The 18,439-nt window shown below is 37.4% G+C and overlaps 2 protein-coding genes across 6 annotated transcripts; both read right to left on the bottom strand.

The window, feature by feature from the left end:
• Positions 1 to 719: 719 nt before the first annotated feature.
• Positions 720 to 10,222, bottom strand: LOC136219927 (GTP-binding protein OBGC, chloroplastic). Of its 2 annotated transcripts, XM_066007522.1 has the most exons (7): positions 9,052 to 10,222; positions 4,560 to 4,833; positions 2,752 to 3,043; positions 2,589 to 2,629; positions 2,470 to 2,516; positions 2,277 to 2,385; positions 720 to 1,187 (listed from the first exon to the last, which is right to left on the bottom strand). In XM_066007522.1, the coding sequence occupies exons 1-7, from the start codon at positions 10,095 to 10,097 to the stop codon at positions 1,095 to 1,097; spliced, it is 1,902 nt and encodes a 633-aa protein (XP_065863594.1). In that variant the 5' UTR covers positions 10,098 to 10,222; the 3' UTR covers positions 720 to 1,094. The 2 variants fall into 2 exon arrangements, with proteins under 2 accessions (XP_065863594.1, XP_065863593.1); XM_066007521.1 differs by having other exon boundaries at positions 2,470 to 2,629; positions 9,052 to 10,215.
• A 2,774-nt stretch (positions 10,223 to 12,996) lies between these two features.
• LOC136219928 (probable serine/threonine-protein kinase PBL21) lies at positions 12,997 to 16,010 on the bottom strand. Of its 4 annotated transcripts, none has more exons than XM_066007523.1 (8): positions 15,315 to 16,002; positions 14,976 to 15,174; positions 14,652 to 14,884; positions 14,357 to 14,483; positions 14,204 to 14,275; positions 13,931 to 14,114; positions 13,710 to 13,842; positions 12,997 to 13,480 (listed from the first exon to the last, which is right to left on the bottom strand). In XM_066007523.1, the coding sequence occupies exons 2-8, from the start codon at positions 15,121 to 15,123 to the stop codon at positions 13,232 to 13,234; spliced, it is 1,146 nt and encodes a 381-aa protein (XP_065863595.1). In that variant the 5' UTR covers positions 15,124 to 15,174; positions 15,315 to 16,002; the 3' UTR covers positions 12,997 to 13,231. The 4 variants fall into 4 exon arrangements, with proteins under 4 accessions (XP_065863595.1, XP_065863596.1, XP_065863597.1 ...); XM_066007524.1 differs by having other exon boundaries at positions 15,670 to 16,002; XM_066007525.1 differs by having other exon boundaries at positions 13,710 to 13,837; positions 13,974 to 14,114; positions 14,976 to 16,003.
• Positions 16,011 to 18,439: the final 2,429 nt, after the last annotated feature.

The raw sequence follows: 18,439 nt of genomic DNA, 5'->3' as shown, positions 1-18,439 counted from the left end.
CACATGGCAACCGTATATGTACTACATGACAACTACTATATATATATATATATATATATATATATATATATATATATATATATATATATATATATATATATATATATGTATAACATTATTGAATTAAGTAAATAATAAATATAATATTTTTTGCTTTCATCTAACTGTTATGCCATACATAAAAGTCAATTATTTTCAACGTGAATGTTAGGTTACTATTCAAGTGATTTTTTTTATCTGAAATGACCGGAATAACTTTATTGAAATGTAAATGAAAGTTTAATGATTTTATTGAAAAAAATTTAATGATATTTTTGAAACTAATCTCAAACTTTAGTATAAAAAAAAACATAACTAAAATACTGACTCAAATTACTTATTTCATGATTTTCTTTTATAATTTATGTGATTACTCTATTTGGAGTTCATCAGACGTCCTTTAAATATAGGACTCGAACTCGATCGAAATCTCTAGTTTAAGCGATTTGAGACTCTTAATCGCTCAAGAAAATATTAGTTGGTCTTGAAACTTAAACAAAATTGATTGTAGACCATGGATTAAATATTTTTCTAAATTGCAAGATACACTTATTTTTGCTGTAAATAAGTTACAAAATGAAATCCATTTTAACAAAATTTATTATAAAGACACATGAAATTTAAAATTTTATTTTAAATTACAACTATTTAATGAAACATTAAAAAAAAGTAGACAAAGATAGAGAAACTATAATACATTTTGGCATATCTATAGATAAAATCTCATTCATTTCATCCTCACTAGCTTCTTAAGTAAAAATAACTAGCAATTAAACAACAGGTTTTGGGATAAAATGAGTTTCTCTCTGAATCTCCATTTTGGCATCTGTCTTTGCCAGAGGCAGCTTGTTGGTATTGACATGAATGAATTAATTAGCAACAACATCTTCAGCTTCAGATATCACATTATAGTATCATGGCTTCCCAGAATGCACAATGGTGTCTCGGCGTGTTTCTTTAAACACGGAACATGGATCGAGCTCTCTCCATACTTTCTAATTTATATTCCTACCAGAAATTTGACATGGTTGCAAAACTTCAACCCCGAAAAAGGGTTACATCAATTGAGGCCATTTCTTGGTATCATGTCTTTTCTTCATATTTGATGGACCGGAACCCTGTGGAGAGTCATGCCACACCATTTCCATCTGCCATAAATTAAACAAGAAATGTAGTTATGTAAAAGAGCTTCTAGATGGACAAAATGTCCTCAGGAAGCAAGAATAACTTGTAATTCTGTATCGGCGAATTGGTTAGCTCTATGTGCCCGTTTGCTTCTACTTTTCGGAGGTCCTTTTTGTTCTCTGTTTTATTCCGATCAGTAGTATATGAGTGTTTGATTAGGATTGAGAAACAACGGATCATAGTTATTTTGAAAGGAAAATCAGCTAACATCTATTGAATACCAATTATGTTGCATGGACACTCCTTTTTAGTAGCATTTCTATGCTTCGTGTCCGTGCCTGTGTCCCTTTTTGTTTAAAGGCTATTTTATGAAGGTTATGGTTTAGAAATAACGTTTTTGGTGTCCGTGCAACATAAGATACCAACAACAGCAAATAGCTAACAACAACAGCTAAACCAATGAACTAAACAAGCCCGTAAGAATAAACTCTACCATGTAATCACTCAAAATGTAAAGTTCTATATATTTCTGCAGCAATAACTCAAATATGCTAATAGCATCCTATCCATGTGTATGAACTACAATTTGGTGGTGCAAGATAGTGTGTTTAATCTCGTGCTGCAATTAGACATCACAACGAATGGGGTGAGTTGTTTAATGCAGATAGACTTGGGTCACGCGAAAGTCCCCATGTGGGGCCGAGACTTCCGTAAGCCAATTCGGTGGTTTCTCCTTTTTAAGCATTCTCAAGTCTTCCTTCCGAGAATATAGCCTAACATAAACTCGTTACCAATTCCGAATACCATCCCGTAAGATTTCCCTATGTATCAAATTTGACCCTTGTAGGAGGGTGCACAGTAGGCCTGATTGTCCCATAGTGTCCATAGGAAAGACACAACTCTATTAATCCCGATGAACTAGGATGGATCACTTAAGCTAAGTGTATGTTCACTGGCACAAGAGTTTCATTAAACATTACTTGTTAAAGCCTCCTCGAAGCTAAGCTAATGCTTGGGCCGACTGCCTCCCCTTACATTCCTCTTCACTTAGATGATCAACGACTCCGTTGATCAAGCACGACTTAAAAATATATAACATTTTACTAACATACCTCTCCAACAATTACTGTGTCACCTTCCTTGACACCCATCTTCTTGAGAGACTTGTACACGCCGCAAGCTTCCAAAACATGCTGAAACCTTCTATCAGAATCTGCATATCTGTTTGAAAACAAGTATTAGATTTCACAACTATAAGCCCTCAAGACAGAAAAAAGAAAGAAAAGGGAACTCAAATAGACTTACTTCCAATTCGTCATCTGGACAAAACGTTGCAAACCAGAACCAAGTACCTGCCAAGTATTGGATCCATTTTCATAAAAGATCTCAAAGTCATTGATAGGAGCTTTTTGCTGCTTCTTTACCATATTAGCAATATGATTTAAGTTCGCTGGATCTCTCCGACCTGAAAATATATGGACTTTTTCAATACAATATAGAGTACGGATGTCAAAATATGTATTTTACGTGTGAGAAGACTATAAAGGTTGAAGATATAAAAAGAGCTAAATTCAGTAAAACTTCAACCTTCAATCTCTTGATTGAGTTCTTTATCTTCTCGTACGAGCTCGTAAGCAGCTCGGATCAATTCATTAGTGCCATCTCTCCTCAAAGCACTGATGCAGAAAGGATCAATTCCACGAGCTTGAAGATGCTCCTTGAATGATGGCCAATGTTCATAAGCTTCTGGAAGGTCCATCTTGTTATAGGCAACTACGAAAGGCTTCTCAGCAATTTCTGGACTGAACAATTCCAGCTCAAGACGAACAGCATCGAACTCAAATTCTGGCTGCTGTGAGGAACCATCCACAACATGTACCTACAAAAAGATGAGCAGCAAAGATTGAGGTAAATGCAGAAGAACTTACTGAGCAAAATTATTAAGGGAAATTGCAAGTCGTTGACAAAAGTAAGCGTGGTAAAATACATTCATGGCCCCTGAACTGTAGTGTTACTAACATTATGGTCCCTGAACGTCATTTGTGACGTAGAAATCCTTGAAATTTACATTATACTAACGTGAAAGTCCAAATCAAAGAAAAAACGTTGAAAAAATTAACGAAATGGTGACCTGTAAATAAACATTTGACCATAATTATGGTGAGATGGATAAAAGAGCTACGTTGTGGTCAAGTCATCATTTTGTTAAAATTTTAAATGGATTTTCTTTGATTTGGATTTTAATATTAGTATAATGTACAGTTCAAGAACTTTTATGTTACGAAATAGAATTTAAAGGTCATAATATTAGTAGCACTATAGTTCAGGGACTACAGATGTATTTTATCTCACAAGCTCCATTTCAGTTCAAAATGCTCAAACCAACCACAAAATCTCATCCACTTGCAGCAAAAAAATATTATGCAAACAGTTGCTAATTCCATTCATACAAAAAGGTTTCACACTTTTTTCCAATCACAACAAGGTCAATTACAGCTTTTGAGGTATGCTTTACACTTTGCCAAGAATTCACCTGCCACCAAAACCTTCAATGGCAATAGCCGGGTAAATCACATTGACGATCACTTAAGTTTAGACAATGTCTCAATAAAGTTACAAAAGTTCATTTTGTATTAATAAAATAACTCACTTTTTACATTTTGTAGTAATAAAATCACTTTGAACATTTTTCAACCCAAATTTTAGCCGAAAATATGGACTAGGACGCTTAATCAATTCAATCAGGCCACGTAAGTAAGCACCACATGTATTAATTTGCTGCCACGCGATACTCATTTACAAGGTTAGTTAGGTTAACTGAGGTTAAATGAAGGTTGAGGTAAGAGAAAATGGGTGTCACGTGGCAATAAATTAATACACATGGCGCTTATGTAGCTTGGTTGAATTGACCAAGCGTCATAGTCAGCATTCCTGGCGAGAATTTAGCCTGAAAATATCTGAAGTGACTTTATTGATACAAAATGTACAGAGTTGTTTTATAGATACAAAATGAACTTTTGTGACCTTATTGGGATATTGTCCAAACCATAAGTGATCTTCGGTGGGATTTATCCGGCAGTAGCATGCTGAAACTGATGAACAGAAAGGACAGACAAGTAAAACCCTACGTTGCACAGACACTCTCGTTCAGTAGTGTTTCTGTTTCCTAGCTATATTTTTTAGAAATAACGTTTCCCGGTATCTGTTTCCACACAACATAGGAAAATCCTATTGTGTCAAAGCATAAGATAAGGAGGTATAACAGTAAGAATCTAGAAGGAATAAGCTGCTATAACAAGTAGTGGTAATTTCTAATACGATAACACGATTTACTAATCAGATATAATATAATCATATGAAACATATAGATAACATAACTATAAAAATTCTCGTACCAGGGCAGAACATCTTTCAGTGTGTCGAAGAAACTCATGGCCCAAACCAAAACCTCGATGTGCTCCTTCGAGTAAACCAGGAAGGTCTGCAACTACCATAGTAGTATCATAATCAAAAGAAACTACTCCAAGGTTAGGAAGCAAAGTAGTATAAGGGTAATTCGCTATTGCTGGCTGTGCAGCACTTATCACGCTCAAAAGTGTGCTTTTCCCTGCATTTGGCGCTCCCACTATTCCAACATCTGCAACCAGCTTTAACTCAAGCTCCAACCACCTGATCATCAATGCTATTATTCCTAAAATGCAGAAATTGAAGAAAATCTACTGAAAACGACACAAACCCAACACGAGTTCAGTGGGTTAGTGTTTTATTAAACAAATAATGGATCATTTTTGGATTGACATGAAATTAATAGATGAATTTTGGATTGGATTTAGGGTTGATCTAGTAACTCGAAATGACACGAATATTTAAAATTATTATATCATGTCATGTTTTTACAAACTCCGCCTGTGAGGGTCACTTGGTGGCCTTTACAGCCGGTCCCAAGCCCGGACAAAAGAGGAGGGTTGCGGTAGGTTTGTGGCGGCCAGCGTAAAACTTAGCCACATCTTATGACATGAACCATAATATAAATACCGTTGGGGCGTTCCCTACTCAGCGACGCGCTGCACTTCCTAGACCCGGGTGTAGTGATAAATGTGCAAGGGTTGCTAGGTCGTCGCCCCGAAGCGGCGCGCCACCCCAGGACCCGGGGGTGGTGTCAAATATGCAAGGGTTGCGGGTAAATAAGCTAGTCCACGGTAATGGTAGGGGTAGGGGTAAGGGTAGTAGGTTACGCTTTGGGACATGGAACATAGGTTCTTTGACAGGAAGATTAGCTGAAATTGTAGATGTTATGAAGAGGAGGAGAATAAATATATTATGCCTACAAGAAACCAAGTGGGTTGGAGCCAAGGCTAGAGAGATAGCTCCTTGGGGTTATAAGCTTTGGTACTCAGGAAAGGATAAGGGTAGAAATGGAGTAGGTATTCTTATTGATAGGGAGTATATTGATGAGGTAGTAGCGGTGTCTAGGAAGAGCGATAGAATTATGAGTGTTAAGCTAGTGATAGGGGATGAGGTTGTGAATGTCATTACTGCATATGCGCCACAAATAGGATTAGATGTGTCTATAAGACAAGCTTTTTGGGATGACTTAGAGGAAGTGGTGCAACAGGTTCCTAGGGATGAAAAAATGGTACTAGGGGGTGATCTCAATGGACACGTGGGTTCTAGGCGAGATGGGTTTGAGAGTGTTCATGGAGGGTATGGTTTTGGAGATAAGAATGAAGCAGGAAATGATATTTTGGAATTCGCATCAGCCTATGACTTGAGTATCATGAACACATGGTTTATGAAGAGAACATCCCACTTAGTGACTTATCGGAGTGGCGGTAATGCGAGCCAAATTGACTTCTTCTTAGTAAGGAGTGCTTGGAGAAAGAGTTATATTGATTGTAAGGTGATCCCTGGTGAGAGTACGACAACCCAACATAGAGTAGTGGTGCTAGATTTTCGAAGTAGGAAATGTATAAGAAAACAAACACCTCAAGTAGAGACTAAGATTAAGTGGTGGAAATTGCAAGGGGAGACTCAACAAAAATTTGTGGATGAGATGACCAAAAAAGATATTTGGACTTGCAATATGGATTCAGATATAGATTCAATATGGAATAAGATGGAGCATAGTATAAGGGAAGTAGCGAAGGAAGTTCTAGGGGAATCTAAAGGTAGCATGCCACCGGGTAAGGACACATCTTGGTGGACAGAAGAAGTACGACAAGCAGTAAAGAGTAAGAGAGAATCCTATAAACTATTGGGGAAATGTAGGAGTGACGAGAACTACGAAAAATACAAAGAGGCTAAAAGGGAAGTAAAGAAGGTCATACGAGATGCTAGAGCAAAGGTGAATCGGGATCTGTATACAAGATTGGATACGAAAGAAGGGGAAAGAGACATATATAGAATTGCTCGGATGAGAGATAGGAAGACGCGAGATCTCGGAAAAGTTAAATGTGTGAAGGATGTGGACCAGAAAGTCCTAGTTGGAGATAAGGATATCAAGGAACGATGGAGGTCCTATTTTGATGACTTATTTAATGGAGATCGCCAACAAGATGTTGGAGATATAAGTATCCATCACGATATGATAAATCATGAATGCCTGCGGAGAATTCAAAAGGGTGAAGTCAAAATGGCATTAAGTAAGATGAAGTTGAAGAAAGCAGTAGGACCTGATAGCATCCCTATTGAGATTTGGAGATGTTTGGGAGAAAGAGGAATCGAATGGTTGACGACGTTCTTCAACAAAATTTGGAGAAACAATAAGATGCCATCAAAATGGAGGAAAAGTACCTTAATCCCTTTGTATAAGAACAAAGGCGATGTCCAAGATTGTGCCAACTATCGGGGAATCAAATTAATGAGTCACACTATGAAACTTTGGGAGCGAGTGATTGAACAAAGGCTAAGGAGGACGGTGAAGATCTCGGAAAACCAGTTTGGCTTTATGCCGGGAAGATCAACTATGGAAGCCATCCATCTAATGAGACAATTAATGGAGCACTATCGAAATAAGAAGAAAGACTTGCATATGGTTTTCATTGACTTGGAGAAAGCATATGATAAGGTACCAAGGGAAGTACTTTGGTGGGCCTTGATAAGGAAAGGCATTTCGCGGAAATATATTGACATCATAAAGGACATGTATGAGGGAGTATGCACGAGTGTACGTACTAGTGTTGGGAAAACTGAAGAGTTTCCTATTACGATTGGAGTGCATCAAGGTTCCGCACTAAGCCCATTTCTTTTTGCCATCGTTATGGATGAACTAACAAGTTCACTTCAAGATGGTATACCATGGTGCATGCTGTTTGCAGATGATATTGTGTTGGTTGATGAGACGAAAGAAGGAGTGGAGATGAAGTTGGAACTATGGAGGCAAACTCTAGAATCTAGAGGCTTTAAGTTGAGTCGAAGTAAGACAGAATATTTGGAGTGTAAGTTTAGCGGCCGTAGGAGTAGGGAGGCAGGGACAATCACCCTAGATGGGAGAGTTGTTCAGGCCTCGGATTGCTTCCGGTATTTAGGATCTATTATCCAAACGGATGGAGAAGTAGATGGAGATGTTGCCCATAGGATTAAAGCTGGTTGGTCGAAGTGGAAGAGTGCTACGGGTTTCCTTTGTGATCCCGGCATGCCTAATAGATTGAAGGGAAAATTCTACCGGACGGCAATTAGACCAGCATTGTTATATGGTACGGAGTGTTGGGCAGTGAAACAATGCCACATCCATAAGATGTCGGTGGCGGAGATGCGTATGTTGAGATGGATGTGTGGTCACACGAGAAAGGACCGGGTGCGTAATGAAATAATTAGGACAAAAGTAGGGGTTACATCTATTGAGAATAAAATGAGAGAAAACCGACTAAGGTGGTTTGGCCATGTGAGACGTAGAGCGCTTGATGCGCCGGTTAGGAGAACCGAAGAGTGGCAAAGGGATGTAGTGGTGAGGGGTAGGGGAAGACCTAAGCAAACTTGGAGGAGGGTGATCGAGAGTGATATGAGTTTATTGGGAATTGAGGAAAATATGGTAGTGGATAGGACGGAGTGGAGGGAGCGAATCTGTGTCGCTGACACGACTTGATTTTCACGGTTTTATATGATGGTTCATGTTAGCCGACCCCGAATCATTTCGGGACTAAGGCTTTGTTGTTGTTGTTGTTGTTGATGTCATGTTTTTACAATAGCCCGCAAACATCTCGAACCTCCCAAATTTTTACTATTTATACTAACATTACATGTAGACGAAGAGCGCTCGATGAGAGGTAGGGGAAGATCTAAGCAAACTTGGAAGACTGTGATCGAGAGTGATATGAGTTTATTGGGAATTGAGGAAAATATGGTAGTGGATAGGAGGGAGTGGATGAAGAGAATTTATGTCGCTGACACGACTTGATTTCACGGTTTTATATGATAGTTCATGTTAGCCGATACCGAATCATTTCGGGACTAAGGCTTTGTTGTTGTTATACTAACATTACATGTGACCCGTGAACATAATACACGATAACAACATCATATAAGTGAGGATTAGGGGTTTGTTAAAGAGATTTCGGATGAAACTTTTGAACAGTTTAAGTAACATGTTAATCCAAAAATGGCACAAACTATTATATCCTCCTATATTTTTAAACGTCACCTAGAGATAGTATAGTTATACATGACCCATGTCTTTTTACATGACACGAAGACAATACTAACTCGATTGGGTTGACACGCTTATGACACATAATTTTTTAAGTTGGGTTAAAATTGACTCGTTTGACACTAATCGCAATAATTGAAATGATACAAACACAAATAAACATATGCAACTCAAATTTAAGAACATAAACTGGAAAATAAACAAACTTTATAAACAAATTAATCAGATTTTTGAGTACTCACATCTCTGCACCTTCTTCACCATTCTCAGCAATCCTTGGAACCTTATTGCTCCCACACTTAAAAGCAACATTCCCCCTGCCACCTCTTCCACCGGGCAACAACAAAGCCCGTTCACCGGGATACAGCAACTCTAACAACACCTCCTCTCCCCCGGACTCTCTAATAACCGTTCCCGGTGGCACCTTCACTACTACATCCTCTCCTTTTGCTCCATTCTGCATCTGCCCCTGACCATGGGAACCTCTTCCCGCTCTGTAATGAACTTTGTTCCTGAATGGTAACAACGAATTCATTGATTTTTCAACTTCTATATACACATTTCCCCCTCTACCTCCGTCACCGCCGGAAGGACCACCCAGAGGTACAAACTTTTCGCGACGAAACGCTACGACGCCGTTTCCACCATCTCCGGCTCTCGCGTAGATTTTGGCGCGGTCGAAGCATCGCATTATTGCTGGTACTCCTTTCTCCTTCACGTCTATACTCTCGGAATCTGATAGATTTCCCGTTTCCTCATTGTTGAACTCATCTATGGCCTCTGCTTCATAATAGCCATTGCTTTTATAATCATTTTTAATTTTCCCATTTACAACCTGTTCCTCTTTCTCTTCATTCTCATATTCATCATCATAATCTTCGTCCTCTTCGTCGTCTTCGCCCTCCTCAACATCGGAATTAATCTCGTATACCTCAACTCTCCCAAAATCAACCTGCAAATTACCATCTTCTACCACTTCCTCTTCTTCGTCTTCGATACTCAAAAGGTTAACTTCATTTCCATTATCAACTCTCACCAATCTTGACTCGGAAAGCTTGACTTCCGCTACAGTGAAATCGAGCGACGGCGCAGTGAAATCTTCTCTTAGAGGAAGGCGAGTGTAAGTCGAAGCTTCCCCGCCGGGTACGGTGAGAGAGTGTGGTGCAGACTTGTTCCCACTTTTTTTAGGCTTGAAATTGGATTTACTTTTCCGGTTGGGGTTAGGGTTTCGAGTTACAGGGCGAGCTAGAGCTTGCGGAGAGAAGCAGGCTATGGATATTGAAGCCATTCATTCCTCTGCTCAGCACTCAGAACTGTTGCTGGTCTTTTCCCTCCCATAGATTACGAACGACGCCGTTTCGAATCATCCAGTGCCACGTGTCGTATACCCGCGATGAAAATAAAATACTGTAAAATAATTAATTACGGCCATTGTTGGCGCCATGAAAGCTACTCTTCCAGTCACAGATTCCGAAAAAGCAAACCGTACTTATTTGATCTTTCCTTCTCTTCTCTGTTTCTTGCCTTTTGCTGTATACAGCTAAGTTAATACCCCACTTGATTCCAGTCCCACATTCTGCGACATTCTCTATCTGCTCATCAGGTATCACTAATCTTGACCAAATCTTTTAAAGATTTTATCTTTATAATTTCGTTTCTTTCCATTACTATGGTGAAATTTCCCATGAATCTTTCACGTTTTTGCAGTTTTGGTAATTTTGGGTTCGAACTTCTGTTCTGTTAATTATGGGGTTGAGAATTAATCTCTTCTCTCCTTGCTTGTTCCTTTTTTTTCCCTGGTGTTAATTTGAAGAAACCATGAATTACCCTTTGTTTGAAATGGTGTACAGATATTGAATTTGGTAAAATGTAGCTAGAAATCTTCATGGACCCCTCTGTTGGAATCGTTGTGGATCTCATTTCGACCAATTGGGGACACTAAATCTAGTGGGTCATGTGGATTTGGTAGCCACTTGAGTCTTATTTAGTTGAATCTTACAGTTTCAAAATGGATTGTTGTGTTATAACCCCGTTATAATATAGGATATAAATGCAATAAAAATGATAATGTGAGTTGTTTCTATAAATTGTATTGTCGAATCAGAAGATGACATTGGATCCCCTTTTCTTACTGTTATTTTTAATTTAATCTTAGTTTATCATAGAGAAGGACTATATATAAAGATAAGTATAGTTGAAATCTATGTTGAAAGGATGATTCCCCAGCAATTGGTGTCTTGTCATTTGTAACTTTCTTAGTAGATATTATTAGGGATCTTTTGCGCCTGGTCCCCATGCTTGCACATTGAAAATGATAGGAGAAGCTTGTCATTATCTTCAACTTAATGGTCTTTTTTCACTAATTATGATTACTCATTGATGTCGGTCTTTATAGCACCAGACAGGCATGGCTATTGAGCCACTTATATAACACCCTTTGCCTTGTTCACATCATTCAGTCTTTTTAGCTGGATGATTACCTTTTTGAATGGAGAAGTTAAACTTTTTCAGGTGGTAAACAAACTGGAAAGTGCTGGCTTTAGAGGTCAGCATGATGCTTGGTTACGTTGATTTGTTTAGTGTTTTTAATTAGGAATTTATCATCAATTAAGCCTGAGCCCTTGGGTTGGCATTGGGACTCTAGGAAAGATTAGATGCAGCATTTATGTTGTGCTTCCACTCCGTCAAAATTTAGTCCTCTTTGGTTGGGAATCTATAAATGTCATTGTAAATCATTCAGGTTTGTGGTTTGCACTTGCTTTGGATATAGAAAAAGTCTATCCTTACCTAAACCTTTTCTCACAAGAAAAAGCATGTGTTTGTCAAATCAAGTAAAGGATGCTTCTCATTATATTAGTGTATCAAACAAAAAGTGTTTCAGATATGGTTTCCTTGTTTCAAGTTGTTTACTCCAGTCAAAGTTACATTGAAGTTAGGGATTAGTAAAAAAATAAATGTTGTGATTTCACGCATTTGTGAAAGACTTCCGTGGTTTAAAAGTTTCCAAACATAGGTGTAGATTTCTACCATTTGCAAAGATATATTTTTACAATAAAACGGTTAGTAAACAAGAGGAATTTGAGTCATGTTATTGCTTTTTTCTGCTTTAAAATATTTTCATACGTTAGGAAGGTTACAATGGGATGGAAAGACTGCTGGAATTTTTATTTTGAATATTTTCCACGTAGGCAAATTTAGATGATTTTAGTGAAAAAGTTTGTCTATTTCTGTACTTTGCCCTTGAAGTTATCCTGTCAACTGTCAAGTTCATGTGCTCTGATAAATTACTACCTGTGGGTCTTGTCATGTTGATGGATTATTAACTGGCCTTTGTTTTGTTGGAGCTCATTTGCTATATCTCCTGCCTACTGGTAAGGGTGACAATTTCGGGTTTTGTTTCAAAATCGTGTTATATTATATATATGTTCCATATTATTGCTACCCCTACCCAGTGGGAGATGAAGAAAGAGTTTTAAATGTGTTAATTTTCTACAATGGGTGAAACAATACAAACAAGACTGCAAAAACAAAACTTGGCAAAGTCTGCAATTGATGAATGGGGAAATAGGATCTACAAAATTGTCAATCTAGGGTATCTCTATGATAAACTACTGTGTTCCTATCTTTTCAGATTTTTTGTGCATTTAGTAGCTTTTTCTCACTAATATTTGCCACTGGATTTTATACATTAGTTTGAAGACTTAAATCTAAGTTCACATGTAATTTTACTAACTTTGTTAATGGTGACATTTAAAAATATAGGAGAATGTAGTAATACTTCTAAATATTTATGTCATTTTTGGATTAGCATGTTAACTCTGACCGTCCAAAAGTTTGATCCAAAATTTATTTAACAAACCCCTCTAATCTATTGGGTTCATGTAAATTGTAATGTGTTCACAGACTATGTATAGTTTTACTATCTCTACTGAAAATTGATATGTAAAAGGTATGGAAGGTTTGAGTCGTATTCGCGGGTGACAATTATAATTTAATACTTATACTAAGGTGACATGTAAAAGCATGAGAGAATATAATAATAATTTTAAATATTCGTGTCATTTTCGAGTTAGCAAGTCAATCCTAACTCAACCCAAAAATTTGGTGTCAATTTCGTCTCAACCCAAAAATATGCATATTACCTATTTAATAAAACACTAACCAGCTAAATTCGTGTTAGGTTTGAGTCGTGTACACAATTGCCAATTCTATATTAAAATAATCAATGCTAATCTTCTTCTAATACATATTATTATTACTTTACATCATTAGAAACACAAATTCATATATACTTACACTTACACATGAATTCCTTTTTAGTGGTTCAATACCTCCCTTTTACTCCCTCTTAAATGTTGCTTTTTTCTGGTGCTTAAGCTTTGCCCAAACATCTTCACACAAAATAACTTTTTCCTGGTTTCTTTATGAAGTAAACAGCTCACTGCCTTTAATAAACGTAGCCGTACTTTCTCCCATGACTGTTGTTAATGCCATCTCTTTCTCATGTATTCGTTCAAGTTCATCCACAACCATTTGCATCTTTGGTCTCCCGATTCCCGGGAAAGTCATGCATCGTAGTGTCAGCCTGATCAAATTCCTTATTCCATCTGTAGTGAAATTTCCCATGAGTCGAGGGTCCACGAAATTGTTCGAGTTCAGTCGAGAAGCCACCTTCAAGAATTGAAATCTCCAGTTTTAGTACAATTCTGAAATATACCTTCAAATGAACTTTCCGTCCCATGAACTCCTTCAAGTTCTGAGTTTATCAGGTTGATTGAGCTTTGAAAAGAACACAAGAATTGTTTGATTTTACCACTAAGGCTGAAAATAACCTTTTATTGTAGATTCCTAGCTTAGAAAAGAAAGAAACTGAATAAGCAAGTATGATTGTGTTACATACCCACTGGATCAGGCTCCCCTCAACTCCTACAAAGCCAAGTTCGGCCGCCTCCTGTCCTGTTATAAGTTCCAGAAGAAACACACCGAAGCTGTAAACGTCGCTCATTTCAGTGAAGGTCCCTGATACTCCTGTCCTAAACATTAGATGTATCATATTTTTCGGAAATGAGTTCAGAAGCAATATCTCAGAACAAATATAAAGTGCATAAAAAATTGATTTACTCTGGATCTTGGAATATATTTATATCAGACGTGTAAGATGGACCTGCTTCTTCTATCTTTTCGAGAAGTTTTGAGATCCCTGCATCTGAAACTTTTACAATGAAGTTCTCATCGACCAAGACGTTTGCCATTTTGAAGTTCTTGTGTACCAATGGAGGGTTTAAGCTATGCAGATGGCATAAACCTGCAGTAGTTTGAAATGCTTACTTTGAATTTCTGTTCTGGCTCTTTTTAAATCATAGAATTTCCTCATTAGATTCTTTTGGATTTTACCTTTAGCTGCTCCTAGAGCTATGGACAACCGCAGCTTGAATTCTAGTGTAGTTGATGATTCCAACTTCATGTCTGTCAGAAAGATGAACTAAGAAGGACAATTTACATCTCATATAAGATAACAGAAAACAGGTTTTGCTTGATGAATCGTACCGTATAAGTGATTACACATACTGCCATTGGGTAGATATTCAAAAACCAGCATTTGTTCTCCTCTTTCTTGGCAGTAACCCAGAAGGGAAACTAAATTTCGGTGTCGAATTTCTGATAAATAGACTACCTGTGTGCCACATGAAATTGTCATTGTCTCTTCAATTTATGGAGACATATTTTGTGCTAATTATCAAGTTATTTTCACTTAGTCTTGCAATGATGTTCCTTCATTATTATATGAGGAATTTTGCATATGATCAACAAATACGAGGTACTCTTCGAGAGTTACATGTACCTCTGTGACAAAATCGTCTCTAGGAGCACTAGTACGCCTTTTGATTGCCACGACTGTGTCCTGAAGCAGACCTTTATATACTGACCCGAAACTTCCATATCCGATGAGGCTACTGTCAGTAAATTGCTTGGTAGCTTGCTCCAATTCCTCTATTGTGAACTTCCTAGCTCCTTGGGATCCAAATAAAGGGCAGGTAGGTTCTGAACTGGATCTACCTCCCTTGTTCCACTCCACTGTCATAAGTTAGAAAGAAATTAGTGAATGAATGCCACTGAAAGAGCAGACGAAATTTTCTCTACATGTTAGTCCCTATGGAATGAATACCTTGTGCCGATGGACCTGAAGAAGCTGTCTCGGAATTCCCGTTCGGACAGTTCTTACAATGTGATTTGCAGAACCACAATATGATGAATACTGCAATAATTGTCAACCCTGCAGCTCCCCCAAGTATAGCAGCATACGGCTTTGACATGAGGTAAGGATTTTGTGTCTTGCTTCTTTGACAAACTTGAACATTTGAAAACTGCAATGCAGAAGGAATAGCTGTTGTAAATTGAAGTATTTAAACAACTGAAATCAAGTTGTCATCTTTATAGAATAATTTGCAACGTTTTCTGCAATTGGAGACCAGATTTTGCAGATTGGGATTCTGGGTTTCAGTACCAGCAATGAAACAACTGATAAAGCTGTACTTTTATTGAATTCCCCCTTGTTTGAATTGAAGATTTTAACTTGGGTTGAACTTTAGCTACAGACAAAAGTATTTAGTAACAGAAGTGGGTGATTTGAAGTATGTATTTGTAAATAGAGACATGGCAGAGTTCAATGCTGGCTAATTCTGGAGAAGACATCAGCAGACAACTTCATTTTCTTCTTAAAGTAGCCCCAGTTTGAGCAGAGCAGAAAATTCAGAAAAATTGGAGGAATCCCAGACTGAAGAACATCCTCCAACTCCTTGCAGAGGCAAACCTACTTACAAGTGGGGAGTAAAAACAGAGAAACAAGCAGAAGTTATTACCCTATCTATTACTCCTTATAGATCTCTTGCTGGTTCATATTTGGCATTATTTACAGAGACCATTACTTAGGGGGGAGAAAGAGATGATGATGATGATGATGATGCATGGGGAAAGAGATTGTATCTGGTAAATTGAACTGATGAACAAGCAATAGATGGAATTCAAATAGACATCTTTGGACATATACAGGGATTCATTAATCTCTGTAGCTCCTTTATTTGGAATCTCTCTACCAAAAGAATCAAAGGCCCATGTGGGTTGTTGTTTACCAACAGTAAAAATATTTGGTAAAATACACCTATGGCCCCTCAATTTTGGTTTTACTTCTTTACAACCCTTTGAACTTCAAAACCAGACATAAAAGTCCTTAAACTTTGCCATTTACTAATATAAAATCACTTTTTGATCACTCCAATAGCAGTTAACTTCCTATTGTGGAGCTGATGGAAATGATTTTCTAAACAGCTTTAATTCTTGAATTTTTTTATTTTGAGGTCATTTAGGTGTTGTTTTGTTAGGAGAGAGAAAGTGACATTTAGAGGGAGAAAGCTTTGAAAATTGTGAATCGGAAAATAAAAAACGGTGGTTTTATGGGAAATGTGGTTCTAAACAACTTTAATTCTTGGAATTTTCTATTTTGACGTTGCCATCGTTTATTTTGAGGTTGTTTATTTTTATATGGGAGTTTTATGTTAGCAAAGCTTAAAGTTCAGGAACTTTTATGTTTGGTGTTAAAGTTTAGGAGCCATAAAGAAAGTAAGGCTAAAGTTGAAGGACTATAAGTGTAATTTACCCATAAAATATTGGGTAAAGTATGCCCATGGCCCCTCAACTTTTGTGTTACTAACATGATGGCTCCTGAACTTCAAAATTAGACGTAAAAGCCCTTGAACTTCGACACATACTAACATAAAGGTCCAAATGATCGTTGACTAGTGTAAATATCCGTTGACTACTTGAATTGTCGGTAAATCGCATGGGCAAATACACCTGTAGCCTCAATTTCTGCGATTTAATGGTATTCACATGTGTCAACGGTCATTTAGACTTTTATGTTAATATATGTCAAAGTTCTGTGATTTTTACATCCGGTTTCAAAGTTAAGGAGTCGTCATGTTAATAACACCAAAATTGAGGTGCCATAGGTGTATTTTACATGTAAAATACGCTGATTTTTACTATAGGGATGTGGACATTTATGAAAACGACATTGATAGAAAAGGTACAAGAAGACATAATTATTGGAGGGGATCAAAAGAAAAGGTAGTTATCACTCTATCACTCCCAGTCCTCATCCCTAAATTCACTTTCTTTTTTTCCCTTATAGATGGTACTCTCATTTTAGTATACAGAGATGGGACTCCTCATCTTCAGATGGGGTCAATGTCAATTGAGCCAACTGGACACTACCTCAGCAACCTCAACAGGTACTGAATAACTTTTCCATGGCTAAATGTTCTTGCTTTTATTGCCTTAGAATAAGTAGTAGCTGTCAACTATCCTCTTATCTTTCAGAAACGTAGTCCACGTGGCCGAGCAAAGGGAGATTTTGATAATTTGAACTGTGTTTCACTTTAAGCAAGTTCAGAAGGCCAATATATTTTCCCATGGCTACATGTTCTTGCTTTTATTGCCTTAGAATAAGTAGTAGTACATCCCTAGCTCCTAAACTCGTCCATAAAATTCAACTATCCCCCTATATTTTGGAACTACGTCTTAATCCACGTGGCAGAGCAAGGAGAGATTTTGGTAAATTGAACTGTGTATCACTGTAAGCAAGTTTAGAAGGTCAATAGATTGTAGGATAAATTGAACTGTGTATCACTGTAAGCAAGTTTAGAAGGACCTTAATGACCATGCAGACTTTGGTCATTCACCGTTAGATCTAGGTTTATTAGAATCCTATGGTGAAGATTCAAAGCATCCTAAGGTTTATATGTAATAAGCCCAGATCTAACGGTTAATGACCAAATTCATTTGGTCATTAAGGTCCATGTGAACATTGCTGTTTATCGGGAATATATGGTTGATTTGTAACCAAGATATGGAAGATCAGGGGAAGTGGAAGGTGAATCTGTGTCTGTCCTTGCCCATTTATTAAATTTTGTTTTGTTTCCTAAATTTGTTGTGTTGTGTTGTAGGATGGAAAGTTGTCAAATTGTGTAGGTTTGTATTGTAGGCTGGATTATATTTATATATCAATGAGATGGGGAAAGAAAGATTTGTTGTTTGTAACATTCTGTTGTTGGGATCTGTTGCCTTAAACACTCTGCAACAAGCAACTTATGTTGTTTTTGCATATCCTTGATTGTAAAAGATTGTTTTTTTCTTCATTACTTTTGCATACCAATTAATGTTTACTTTGGCTTGATTGGTTAGTGCTTTTAACGGGAGATTTCGAGTTCGTATTCTAATAGTGGTGGATCAATAGGGGACAGAGGGTAGTTGTCCGTTTTGCCAGTCTGCCCCTTATTTCGCCCCTTTTGTTGGCCTGCTCCACTGTTGAAAGATTATTTTCACCAATTTTCTCTTTCGTGCTCGGTATTCTAATAAATGAATTTAAAAGGATTAAATTTGACATTGATAGGAAATATTTGAACTAAATGCTTCAGTGAGGTGGGTGTGTCAGCCCCTCACGCAAATGGCCTATGGATTTGAAATAAAATTTAATCAACAAATAGAGTCGCCGGGAATCAAATTCTCGAACACCGTCTAAAAGACTATGATACTATGTCAAAGTTTAACCTAGTGGTTAAGGTTCAAGAATAA

The sequence above is a fragment of the Euphorbia lathyris genome, chromosome 2, assembly GCF_963576675.1.
Source record: "Euphorbia lathyris chromosome 2, ddEupLath1.1, whole genome shotgun sequence".
In the NCBI taxonomy this organism is placed as follows: domain Eukaryota; kingdom Viridiplantae; phylum Streptophyta; class Magnoliopsida; order Malpighiales; family Euphorbiaceae; genus Euphorbia; species Euphorbia lathyris.
The sequence above is the reverse complement of the archived record's forward strand: the minus strand, read 5'-3'. Positions and strand labels throughout refer to the sequence as shown.

What these genes read in the sequence shown, in the direction of transcription:
- LOC136219927 (XM_066007521.1), bottom strand. Translation starts at nt 10,097, where the DNA reads ATGGCTTCAATATCCATAGCCTGCTTCTCTCCGCAAGCTCTAGCTCGC. An exon ending in ACTCAATCAAGAGATTGAAG is followed by an intron (nt 2,630 to 2,751) that starts GTTGAAGTTTTA and finishes ATATATTTTCAG; the next exon opens with GTCGGAGAGATCCAGCGAAC. An exon ending in ACACAGTAATTGTTGGAGAG is followed by an intron (nt 1,188 to 2,276) that starts GTATGTTAGTAA and finishes AATTTATGGCAG; the next exon opens with ATGGAAATGGTGTGGCATGA.
- LOC136219928 (XM_066007523.1), bottom strand. Translation starts at nt 15,123, where the DNA reads ATGTCAAAGCCGTATGCTGCTATACTTGGGGGAGCTGCAGGGTTGACA. An exon ending in TTCAGGTCCATCGGCACAAG is followed by an intron (nt 14,885 to 14,975) that starts GTATTCATTCCA and finishes AACTTATGACAG; the next exon opens with TGGAGTGGAACAAGGGAGGT. An exon ending in GAGACGATTTTGTCACAGAG is followed by an intron (nt 14,484 to 14,651) that starts GTACATGTAACT and finishes TGTGGCACACAG; the next exon opens with GTAGTCTATTTATCAGAAAT.